This window comes from Thermobia domestica, chromosome 4, assembly GCF_964235325.1.
Source record: "Thermobia domestica chromosome 4, izTheDome1.hap1.1, whole genome shotgun sequence".
NCBI classification, from domain to species: Eukaryota; Metazoa; Arthropoda; class Insecta; order Zygentoma; family Lepismatidae; genus Thermobia; species Thermobia domestica.
Window position 1 is genome coordinate 289,266,000 of NC_137457.1, and position 12,712 is coordinate 289,278,711.

Consider the following 12,712-nt stretch of genomic DNA (forward strand, 5'->3'; position numbering starts at 1 on the left):
TGATCTGCCCATACCACAAAATCGTGAAGCCATACGTATTCTATGATTGATGATTTCTTACCTGTAAAAGGTTGTTCCGAGTAATTTCTTCTCACTCCCATTTGTACACTCATACGTGCAGCATGTAGCCATTATATAATATAAATCTTAAACAACGACTTAAACAAAAATAAACGACAGATACACTACATGTCTACATATGAAGATAGCAATGTTTTGAGCCAACATATATGGAGGAAACGAGAGTAACCAATCAGACGTGCCAATACTAGGACTTTTTTTTTTTGTCTCATTCAGTTACCTAATAGGATGAAGATACACAAGGCAGATCCTTTATTTTATAACATCCTTGCGTATCGCAAGTATCGTTCAAGAGAACAAGTGAAATAGCTACTACATACGCAATTATGCTAGTTGGTATACTGTTTGAAGATGGGTAAAAGTCCCTTCACAAGACGTCACGGACAGGGAGCCAATCAGAACGTTAAACGCGAACTGGGGCTACTTGTTATTTTATATACCTTGATGTATTTCTAATGCTGTAACTAATTGTTATCTATGTATGTTTGTATTTGAAGTAATATTTATTAAAAAATATTCTGCAACATAAATAGATTACATTTAATAAATATATCTATCTTATTTTGCCATTCACTGTGATCAAATGTTGAATAGTGATTGACTGCGAAATACTACATTAGATTTTTTTTTTTTTAAATCCCTATCGCTTATGACGATACTCTATCGCAGAAAGGTTCGTAGTTCCGCAAGAGATTAAACTTTCTCTTGAGTAAATTTCAGAGCCTCTGTTGACAATCTTCCTAATCTCGAAAGCCGGAAAACGACTTGATGCTATATTTTTTCGGTTTGAAAAAAGCTAATGACATAACAGCTTGATGACTGGTTTCTTCGTAGGCATACGGTGAAATTTAAAAATAAAAACCTTCGATGAGTCAGTGCCATGGAAAATCAGCTCCCAGGGCGAGATTATACGACGGCGCCCTTGTACATATGAGTGAGGTCGACAGTGCCATCATGGTTGACACGAATCGTAAGAAAATTTTCAAAAATTAATGAGTGCTTTTCCTTGATTTTGAGCACTTTTTATTACTTTCTTCCCTTCATTTTATTACTAGCTGAAATACCCATTCTTCGCATGGGGCCTGTATTTGAAAGTCAACGCCTGTGGGAGTATCACCATTCATCTCAGCGACCGCAAAAACTATGGATTTGACACTAATATGGATCATTTTGGATTATTTTTACGTCTCGGTATCCCCCCGCCGACTCCCGGCAGGCAGCCGAATGGGATGAATTTGGAAGTTAATGCTATCAGAGTTTCATCATTGATCTCAGCGACCGCGAAAACTATGAATTCGATACTAATATCTTTCATTTTCTACTACTTTTACATGTACCGGTAAACGTCCCCCTGGGACCCCTCCCTGGTTGAAAATTAAAAAAAAAAAAGCGCTTCGTCTTGGTCTGGGGCTTGGACCAAGGTACCCATGACCCAAATTTGGTAACTCTCGATCCACTTGTCTGGTCCCTAGATCGCACTCAGACCGACACACAGACAAACTCTATTTTATTTATGTTAGATAGATTAGGTAGATATAAACGTGCATTTTCCTAATGTGAGTAACATTATAGGACACTTCTTAAAGCAGGAATAGGATTTAAGTACATACTAGTAATATTCCAAGTGATTTTTCCTTCCTCTTTTTTCTTTCCTTCTTTCTTCTTTTTCCTTCCGAATTTTGCGACCCCTTACTTCGGCGCCCGAGTTCGTCGCCTCGCTTGTCACCTCCCCCCACGGCACGGCAGTGGGATGAGTATTATTTTAAAATACGTGTAGTTTCGTCTCTGAGAGAGATACCTGTTGGAAAATGATGTTACACTAGGCAGTTTTCTCAGTGTCACATTGACTGCTGTCGCCATCAACTTTTTTTTTCTTTCTTCGCAGATCCAGGCTTCTGTCTCTGGTCTGCTCTACGTTAACGACTTCGTTATTCATTGCCACTACAGAAATAACCGCGATATTTCTTGAGAGCTTTAACTAACATTTAATCGTCTTGTTCGCTGGTCTAATGAGACAGACTCGATTTTCTAGCCAAGAAACTGTGTGTGCACTTCTGCCGCCAACGAACTTGTCTTTTGATCAGGATTTGTATCTGAGTTGTACTCTTTTGTTATTTGTTGACTCAGTCCGATTTCTTTGTTTAATTTTTGATCGTCGATTAACATAGGCACTACATATTTATAATCTTAAGTACTCTTGCCTCCAAGCTATGAATTTGCTGCAAGGACTGTTCTTTGTCGTAGTCTAATTAGGTTGATGTAAGACTATGCCTGTATTTCTTATCTGAGCGTTACTCTGTGCTGAAACAGTTTGACAACACATCATCTGGGAATAAAGCTTTTCGCACTAGCTCTGTCACAAGCCTTTATGTCGAAATAAGCGAACCACTGTTAATCTATCATCGAGAGAAACTTTCCCATACTATACATCCCATATGCGTTGTATTTCTAACCATTCATGGAGCTTTGGTCTGCATGATGGCCAGATATTCTGCCGTTATAGATGAAGCATGGGGGCCAGACGTCCAAGGTACGTTCGTGCTTACAAAAGTCTCACCACAGACAAATTTGTATGACCATTTCTTTCTTCGCTACATGTTCGTGCTCTTTCGCCATGACTCAACTAAGACGATCTTTAGTTGTCATACGTATACCAGGGTATGCCATTACTAAATTAATGCAGTAACAATCACAAGATGGCATTATGTCTTAAAAGTGATATAAGTAAGGTGTAGACTATTTTAGTGTAAACATTTCTGAAGTGATGCCAATCTGAAACGTTATAAAATCCCTTGGAGAAAAAGCGGTATGTTTTATTACGATTTTGACTCGTCATACCGGCTATTTAAATGTTGAAATACAGTGAAGGTATGTTGCCTAAAATATTGCATTTCTATTTACAAAATGACTCAAAACCACGGGAAAGGTTACGAGGGAGGGGGCAGAGATTGACAATTTTTAAACAATTTCCTGCAGGAGAACTCCCGAACCCCTTACTCGACGGAGGGGTATTTCAATCCCCTGAAAGTTGCGCCCACTACAGCAAACAACCTCTAAATCTGTCTATGCTCTAAACACGGTATTTATATGTATTAAGGCAAGAAGACATACATACATATGTAAGAAACAACTGAATATGGTACAACAAAACATAAACTAGGTGAACTTCTTTGTAGACACCCCACTTTTGAACAAAAGTTAGAAATAGAGAATAAGAACGTGGTGTTGTCAACTTAGAAATTGTTTCTATAAGAAATAAAATCTTTTTACATGCGAAGCAATTGGTCAATTATTGTGTGTAAACATGAATTTATTAAAGGTATATTAGCATCCATTTTCCAGTGGCGGTATATTTTGATTACTGAAAAACTAGGGGCGGTATGGCGCACCACCCCATACTGTCTCACTTCGACCAATGGACACAGCAATACTATAAGAATCAAGGATGTTATAAAATAGAGGATCTGCCCATTCGTATCTTCAACATATGAACTCAATGAAGCCAAAAAACAACCGAGCATCGACTGAGCCTTCACGTCTGATTGGTTACTCTCGTTTCCGCCATGATTGTTGGCTCGAAACATTGCAATCTTAGTGGCGCGGAGTGGGCAGAGTAGGTGTGGCGAAGCTGTGACGTATGGCTTCACGATTTTGTTTCATGGGCAGATCCTCTATTTTATAACATCCTTGATAAGAACTTTATTCTCCGGCCATTTTTATATGAAATGCTTTCCAAGTTGATTGTTGCTTACTTTGTATTTTACTTTTTCTGTTGTTTTCTTAAAATAAAACGACAGAGCGCGATTTCCGTTTTAAAATCATAAATTACTTTTGCACTAGTATGCATGCATTTTCTAGTAACAAAATTTGACATTTAGCACTGATTTAAAGATTACTGATAATTCATTAGTCTAGCTCCCATGCATACAAAATTTCCTTCTCATATTATATATATATATATATATATATATATATATATATATATATATATATATATATATATATACTACAAAACGGGATTTTCCCATGAGTTGGCATCACTGTTCTGAAGCTGTCCAGGAACGTCCTTCGTTCCTCGAGACAAACTTGTACTATAGTGCTGCCAAAATGTCGGGTTGTAAAAAATACGAACTAAAGCTCACACCCACGCGTTGAGCCAATAAGGATTCAGCTGTTGCTAAGCGAGAGAGCCTCAGCGAAAGGGAGTGGAATTCCTTCAGCCGATACCAGCACTTGGAAAGGAATACTAAGCGTCAAATCAATGTGCTATATCTATAGCATCGACCTGGATCAGTTGAGGAACTGAGGACACGATTCATGCAGGAAATTAAGCAAATTCTTGTGAACATGTTACGTCGAGCAATGCACTGTGTTCCTGAATGATTTCAGAAATGTTTACGCTAAAACAGTCGTCATATTAGGCCGTTGATACACTATGAGATAGATTCTAGGAAATCTCTTACGAGTTTTCCAAGAGTCAAAATCTCAACGTGTATGGCATCAAATCGCATGTAATTTCCTGTGTTTTGAACGATCCTATGAGATTTCTCCTGTTTAGAGCACGCTCTATTTTGGAAAGAAAATTTGTAAGATTTAAATTTAAGCGACCTGAGAGAAAGTGAAAGTGGGTAAAAGAGTAAAAATACTCGAGAAAATGAAGAGTGGTGCATGGATTGAGTGATTTTGTCCAACAACGTCTGTTTTTCCCTTTGTGCTGCCATAATTAAGGCCTGTAACAAACATCTTGGCATTTCAGCTAAACGAATAAAATGCAAGCTCTGGCGTGATATTGCCAAGTGATAAAGGGGTGTAGCTATGGATAAGCAGACAAACTACAGCGCGATCAGGTGACAGGGGATGTGTGCAAAATAAAGATGGCAATATCGCTGGCCTCTCATTTGCTAGTAGAATTTAAAGGGAACTTGGAGCGCCGCCTTCAAATGCCAAGATGTTTGTCACGCCGTTTAATTAATGTTGTCAACACTTACACTACCAATTGCTTGTTCAACTGTAGGCGCAGTTTTTTCTTTTTACTGTGATGCAGCAGTAGCGTCATTTCAGTTTGGCTTTGGGGGGGGGGGAGACCCGTTGATATAAGGAAAATTTCGCGTTTTTCACTGACTTACTACTATTCTATTGATAAAATCTATATAAATGTCAAACTCAGGGGGGGCAAATGCCCCTCCCTGCCCCCCCTAAATGACGCCCCTGTGATGCAGTATGGATCAATGTCTCGCAACATCATTTGGTCAGAAAAAATCTTCACGTGTATGATATAAAGGGTAGGATTTCCTCACATAAATCCCAAGACATTTCCTAGGATTTATCACATAGTGTATGGCTGGCCTTACTGACGATATCTTCAAGATATGAGACCATCTTGTGACTGTAAGTGAATTGCTTATTAAATTGTATTCATATACTATTCATAACCGTGAATACACTTAATTCGAAGTTCATTTTTTTAAATTGAACATTTCAAAAATGCCCCTATTTTTGTACACATCCTTTATACAAATCAATCAATCTGTATATGTCTAGAACAGTGCTATATTACGCACCTAGGTATATATTCATATATATTTTCTTATTACCTGTCCTGAGAGGAGTTACCTACTGCAATTTAGATAGTCTATACCGTAACAATCTACTTTGTATTTATATTATTAATAATTAGGAATACCCTCTAGTAATACGTGACGGTTTTCGCAGACTTTCATCAATCTGTGTTTTTTACATTGAAATTATTATTTTCTTTATTCATTTTTGTAATTCTTGCGGAATACTATAGAAGAATCTAAGTTTTACAAATAAATTACCACAATACTATTATGTAGTTGTTTAAAGAACATTTCGCAGCGAAATATACTTCCTTAATTTTGACGAATGAAATGTTTAACACTCATGTTTACACTCAATCAACAAAATAAGTTATGTTCTCTCATACCTTTCAGTTAAATATAACAGAAAATATCGACGTGTACACACTTTTGTCACCAGTTTAAAATATACTTTGAAGAATCAACTATAAACTCACGTTTTTTTTTTTTTTACGTATAGATTTCAAATAAAAGAAATGCAAGAAGTAGTAGATTAATGATTGCTCTTAACAATTAAGAGCTCTATAAAAATTACAGTATTGAAAGACTTTTCTATGGCAGGTAAAAATTACGAAGGAAGTAATCTTCGAAGTAAAGTAAAAAAAAAAAAAGGAAACCTAAGAGTGGATCAAAAGATTGCGATCTTGGCCAATAATTAGTTTGTGGATCAGAGGGCCACAACATTTTTGAACGGCCCCTAAATCGAGTTTTCATATTTTTTACGGAATAAGCACATCATACTGAGTTAAGTGATAGTTTGGGTTTGGCTACACTGTAGTTCTCTAGATGTAAAGCCTTAAAAAATCTTTTTGTTGAAATATATTAGATCTTTTGATCCAATTAAATCAGGGCCCACAAAAGTTTTGAACAGACCCCTAAATCGAGTTTTCATACTTTCTACGAAATAAGCACTTTATACTGAATTAGCTGATAGTTTGGGTTTGGCTACACTATGTGTAGTTCTCCAAATATAAGGCCTGCAAGAAAATTTTCGATTGAAATATATTTATCTTTTGATCCAAAAATAGGTGCAAAGTTCTAGTACTTAAATAGAACTGATTGACTTTGGCAGATCGTATAGAGTAATGCAATCTTATAAGCCATTCAGTTCCCTGTATGCAATTTAAATGAAAAAAAGTCAAAAATATGGCTGTGTATAAACAACTTCTAAGGACGTAATTGCATAGTTTGCTTTTTTGAGAAGCACTCTGGCTTGTAGGCGCTAATAAGTTAGATCATTTATAAATATATTTATTTCATAAAATAATATTTTCAAAATAATATAATTAGAAATTATTCGTGCAAGACAAACTATTGATGGAAGAACATAATATCCCTTTACCGACCAAATTATTTAACAGGATCCAAAAATTCCTTTTTGTATTTATAGGATATAATTTTGTCCCTAGAAACTAAAAAAAATAATCATTTTGGGAAAAAAATGAATGCAGAGGTGCTGACTCTTGAAAGGAAGTCCGTACGTTCAAGAATTCACGAAGAAACGCAGCAAATCCACCACTAGCATCACGTCAGGTGTTATGACGTAGTTTCTGACTTCAAATACACAATGGCCGGTAGAGGGATATAATAGTTAAGTATATAATAAGTTAATATAAAATATTGCATACAAACACATTATTTAAAAAAAAATCACCAAATTATCCGAATAATAGTTCTTCAAGTTCAGGCAAAGGAATCGTTTTGTAGAAGCAAACGTAGGTCTCTAAGGCGAGTCCCGAAATGTCATCATATTTATGCTCCACCATCTTTTTCAGTATCTTACTTCCAACGGGCTCTAACATGTCAATTATTTTCTGGGATATACTTTTTTGGCTCACTTTCATAACTCTCTTCATAGCAGTCAATATTAAACGCACCGTGTTTGGATCCTCAGCATAAAGAAGATCAAACAACGCTTTGAATGTTTTTGAATTAGCCTTCGCAGTGATAAATTTACAAATGAATTGTATTTGGTCTTCTGAGCAATAGAAATTTATATTTGCAAAAGCCCATGCTGCTGTCTTCTTTGTTCTCTGATCACCTTTCTCCATGACGTAAAGCAATGGTGCCAGAACATCAAGGTCAAGTGCTTGCTGTATCCTATGTTGGGAGCCCACGAACAGATTACCTAAAACTTTTAAAGCTTCTGTCACAACTTTCATAGTTGGATGAAGTAATAATTGTATTAACAAAGATAAACAGTCGTACCGATGAGCTAGAATTTGACGCTGTAATTCGCTTCCTGTAACCATGTTATTTAATGTATTCAATGAAGTGACAAGCAGTTTTGGGTAACGATTCCGTAATGTTCTCATGAATCTACGAGCAACACCGCAATTAATCATTGTGTCAATTTTCTCAATTCGTTTGTCATCATCGTAATCGGTGACGAGAACAGAAATCAAGAAACACGTTCGCTCTAATGTTTCATCGTCCTGTACTTGAAGCAAATTGAGCAGAACTGAAACGCTTTGTTTCACTAGTTCAGCTGGAGGTGACAGTGACTTATGCTTGCACAAATCTACGATGGACACAGCAATATTTCTCAAAACGAATCCAGGGATGTTTGTTTCAAGCATTTGAAGCAGTTGTGGTAATACTGTTGTTTCTAGCACTCTGCTCTCCGGACAACTTTCAGCAATCATTGCTAACGCCCATACTGATTGATCTACAACAGATGGAACTGGAGACTGAAAAAGTTGGATAAGTTTACTCACTGCTCCCGCCTGAAGAACAACGTTAGCTTGCTGATGTGTTTCGGCAGCTAAATGAGAAATAATCTTAGAACATTCAATTTGTAAAATAGGGTTGTCAAAATTACTTAAGAAAAGTATACATTTTGATACAATTTCTGACACAGTAGTGATATCAATGGGACCTTTGTATGATTCAAGAACTCCCGTAATTCTTTCTATGCCTGTTATTTGATCAGCAATATTGCTGCTGGATAAGCCTTGTAAAAGCGTCTGTAGTTTTAATTTAAATCCAGATTCCTCAAGTTGATCCATTGCTTCTTTGTAAATTATTTTAATACTTTTGGTTACTATGGTTTTCTTCTATTCCAACACTTAATTTTATATATATATATATATATATATATATATATATATATATATATATATATATATATATAGATAGATAGATAGATAGATATAGGTTCAGACTAAGTTCCAGTCATCTACAGTATGTTACTAAGTTCAGTTATTAAGACCTGTCATACACTATAGGATAGATCCTAGGAAATCTCTTACGATTTTTCCTAGAGTTAAAATCTCAATGTGTATGACATCAGATTGCATGCCATTTCCTATGTTCTAAACGATCCTATGAGATATCTCTTGTTTAGAGCACGCTCTATTTCGGAAAGAAAATTCGTAAGATTTCGACTTAAGCGACGTCAGGTGAGAGAAAGTAAAAACAAATTTGTTTTCTCCCCGCGTGCAAAGATGCTATCTGCACACTTATTAGTACATACGAGGAACATACATTTTTATATAATACAAAGTCAACAAACGTTCTATCACAACAGACATGTAAGGGAGAAAGCATCGGAAAATATTGCTGGGCGAGTATGCGTTGTGAGACCTGGCTCCTCTTCGGAGGATGTGAAACAGAAGTGGGTGGAAGAGCAAAAATACTCGACAAAATGAAGAGTGATACAGGGACTGATGAGGTATGTTTTGCTAATTTATCTTCTGATTTTTATGCTTTTCTTAATAGGTGTGCAATTTACCAATATAGAGTCATTCGATCAGACAGGAAAAATCTTCACGTGTATGGCACAAAAGGGTAGGATTTCCAATGAGGTATGTCGTAACATTTTTCCTAGGATAAATCCTAAGATCTTTCCTAGGATTTATCTCATAGTGTATAAGAGGCCTAATAGTTACTTTGTGTCAGAAAACTCAAAGTAAAAAGTGTTAAATGATGAATGAATGTTTATATATAGTATATACATTAAAATATCTCGATAATAAGCTGAAGACAAAGACTATGGGCGGTATTCAGAGAGAATTCGTTAATCGAGCGTTAATCACAGACTAGTTAGTAGCATACTAAATCTTTACTGAGGAAGGTGCACTTTTAGGTATTCAGAGTCTACTTTGAGTACAACTAAAATGATGATTTGGGTATGATTAACTTATAGAACCGCAATTCATCGGGTGAGAAAAATAAATGTGGCAACTAGGGAAAAGTAGATCAGCGCATGCGTAGTCTGTAAAAATGAAAACACATGAAATGCGAAATGTGTCGCACGCTAAACCATGGGTAAAAGATTAGCCTTTACTCTAGATGAATTAGTCAGATTTGATTAAATTCGTCAAATACTACGTCCTAATAAGAGTCTCTGAATACAATTTTAATAACCATCCGTTAGTGATCCCCTTAGTATGGCGTAAATCAGACTTCAAAAAGAAGCAAAATATATTTCTTTCTCACGGAGAAAGACTAAAACTTCCTGGTCCAGTGACCCTATACAGTGCGACAATAAAAGCTGCAGGATATAAATGCACGCCCACGTCAGAAACAGTAGATCCAACTGCAAAGCATGAAAAGTAAAATTACAGTGGTAAAAAAGATTCCCACAATACATAACAATAGCAGCACAGATTTAACAAAAAATGTTTGCATAAACATTTTATGACTTTAGGTAAACTTTTCCTACAAAATATTTCAATATCTTATCCTTGAACTTTAGTGTATTCATGATGTTCTTTAGATATAAGTTGTTATGCAGATTGATCATAAAGTTCCGTTACCCCCTATGCATTACATAGATGTTAATGAATTGTTTCTTATTATACATCTAAATCTTGGCTGATGAGTCCACTTACACCATGGAGGAACGAATCATTATGAGCACATGGGCTCACGAACGACCCCATGCAGGAAAATCATCCAGAGATTTGTTTACTTTGCACCAATTCATTACATTACTTAGGTCTTGTAATAAATGACAGTCTTCTCGTGTTTTGATTTTTGCATATATTTTAAGATCGTCGTCAGTTTTTCTGAGTTTATGATACAACACGGAAGGTCATTCATAAAAAGTAAAAAGAGAAGAGGCCCTAAGTTCGATCTCTGCGGAACTCCTAAAATCATGTCTATTTCGTTAGAAAGAAATTCTTTATAGAGAACGGACTGTTTACGGTTATGCAAGTAAGAGGAAAAGAAATTGACCTTAGCAGAACTAAAGTTAAATAAAGCTAATTTATGTAGTAAAACATCATGTTCTACAGTGTCAAAAACCTTACTGAAACCAGTGTATATAACATCTACTCGATTATTGTTGCGGGGGCCGCGGTGGCTCAGTGGTAGAGCGTTCACCTCTGGTGCTTGGGGTCCCGGGTTCAAACCCTGCTCCCACCAAGTGAATTTTGTGGTGGACAAACACCGTGTGCGTGGGTTTTCTCGGGGTTCTCCCGTTTCCCCCCACTTTCTTCATTCCACCATTTCATTCATCTTTCATCATGACCGTCTTCTTTAGCCTAACCGGCATAAGCGTGGGACATAAAATCAAAAATTTTCGATTATTGTTGTCCAAAAAAGAAGCTATAAAGTCTATATTAATACCTAAATTTGTAACTGCCGATCTACTTTGTAAGAATCCATGTTGATATAACGAGATTGCAGGGCGCACGTGATTTAGTATTCGAACATATAGGACACTTTCAAATATTTTGGCAAACACGGGTAAAACTACAACAGGACGAAAGTTTTCAATATTGTTTTTCTTTCCCGATTTCGGAATTGGGCAAACTATAGAATGCTTCCATTTGTCAGGAAAAAACATTGGTTTTTATTGCAAAATAAAATATTATACTTAGAGGGCACACTGGTCCAGAATCAAATTCTAGGTGGCCAAAATTCATTTCAAATAGCTGGTGGCTAAAAATTGCTACAGAGGGTTTTCAGGGTCGCTGATTTCAAATCTGATAAAGTTTTGTTAAAAAATCAAGATGGCGGACAATTGAAACAATTCCCTTCTATCGCACAAGAGTGAGTGTTGGGGGGTTTTCGGGGTCACTGATTTCAAATCTGATAAAAGATTTTTGGGTAAAATTCAAAATGGCGGATCCAAGATGGCGGACATATTCGTAAAATTAACTATATGGTTCCTTGAATATGAATTAAAGTTATTGAAAATAAATAAATGTTACTGGAAACTGCAACAATAAGTTTCAGAAAGTAAACAAACAATTTGAAGTAAGATAATTTATTTTAAAATGAGATAATAAAGATAACTAAAGAATTGTAACTAAGAAAAAATATATCACATAAATCATCGTCTATTCAGCCGTCCAAAATATTTTCTTCGCCCTCGGATTGTTCATAGTTCTTCACCCTCACTGCTGTTTCCTTCTGTTCTCGTGTCTGGCTTTGTCGGGAGCAATGGCAGAGCTTTTACCTCCTCGGGTAAAGTTGTACGCTTATTTCTTGTTGCTCTCCTAAGGGTGGTTATTACTGGATCCGAATCGACGAGTAACCGATGAACTAAATCTCTCGTGGTATGCATGCCTGAATCTCTTCGAGTATGATGCAGTAGTAATTGCGATACCTGAGGACACTTTTTGGCCCCTGGGTCCCTGCCTCAGGACCCATGGTCCCTGGCCAGGGTCAATGACCCAGGGGTACTTAGGACCACCCCCTCTAAATTTTGGAAGGGGTACCATGGCCCACCCCCAAAATTTTGGCAGGGGTACGTAGGACCACCCCCCTTAAATTTTGGAAATTGCCAAATCTAAAAATTTGGTATGGTAGCCTAGGACCATAGTATGTACCTCTATCAGTATTGGGTGTCTATGTCGTTCCCTTTTATGGGTAAAAAATTGCCAAAAAGTCAAATTTCGGGGTTTTTGACCTAATTTATCCCCTTTGATGAGGTATTATTATCCTATATAGTTATATGGGCGTATACAGGGGTCCATTACTTTTCATAAGACATGGGTATATTAATGCACCCCTTGAAAAATTTGGGAGGGGTACCTTGGCCCACCCCTTAAATTTTGGAAATTGACCAATTTAAACAT

General features: G+C 36.5%; 1 protein-coding gene across 1 annotated transcript; it reads right to left on the bottom strand.

Annotated features, from left to right (window-relative positions):
* Positions 1-7,328: 7,328 nt before the first annotated feature.
* LOC145683537 (uncharacterized) lies at positions 7,329-8,705 on the bottom strand. The gene has a single exon (XM_081754882.1). It carries the CDS (start codon positions 8,687-8,689, stop codon positions 7,340-7,342), a length of 1,350 nt encoding a protein of 449 aa, XP_081611008.1. The 5' UTR covers positions 8,690-8,705; the 3' UTR covers positions 7,329-7,339.
* Positions 8,706-12,712: the final 4,007 nt, after the last annotated feature.

Bases quoted from the DNA above. Each gene is read 5' to 3' on its own strand.
- LOC145683537 (XM_081754882.1), bottom strand. From the start codon at position 8,689: ATGGATCAACTTGAGGAATCTGGATTTAAATTAAAACTACAGACGCTT.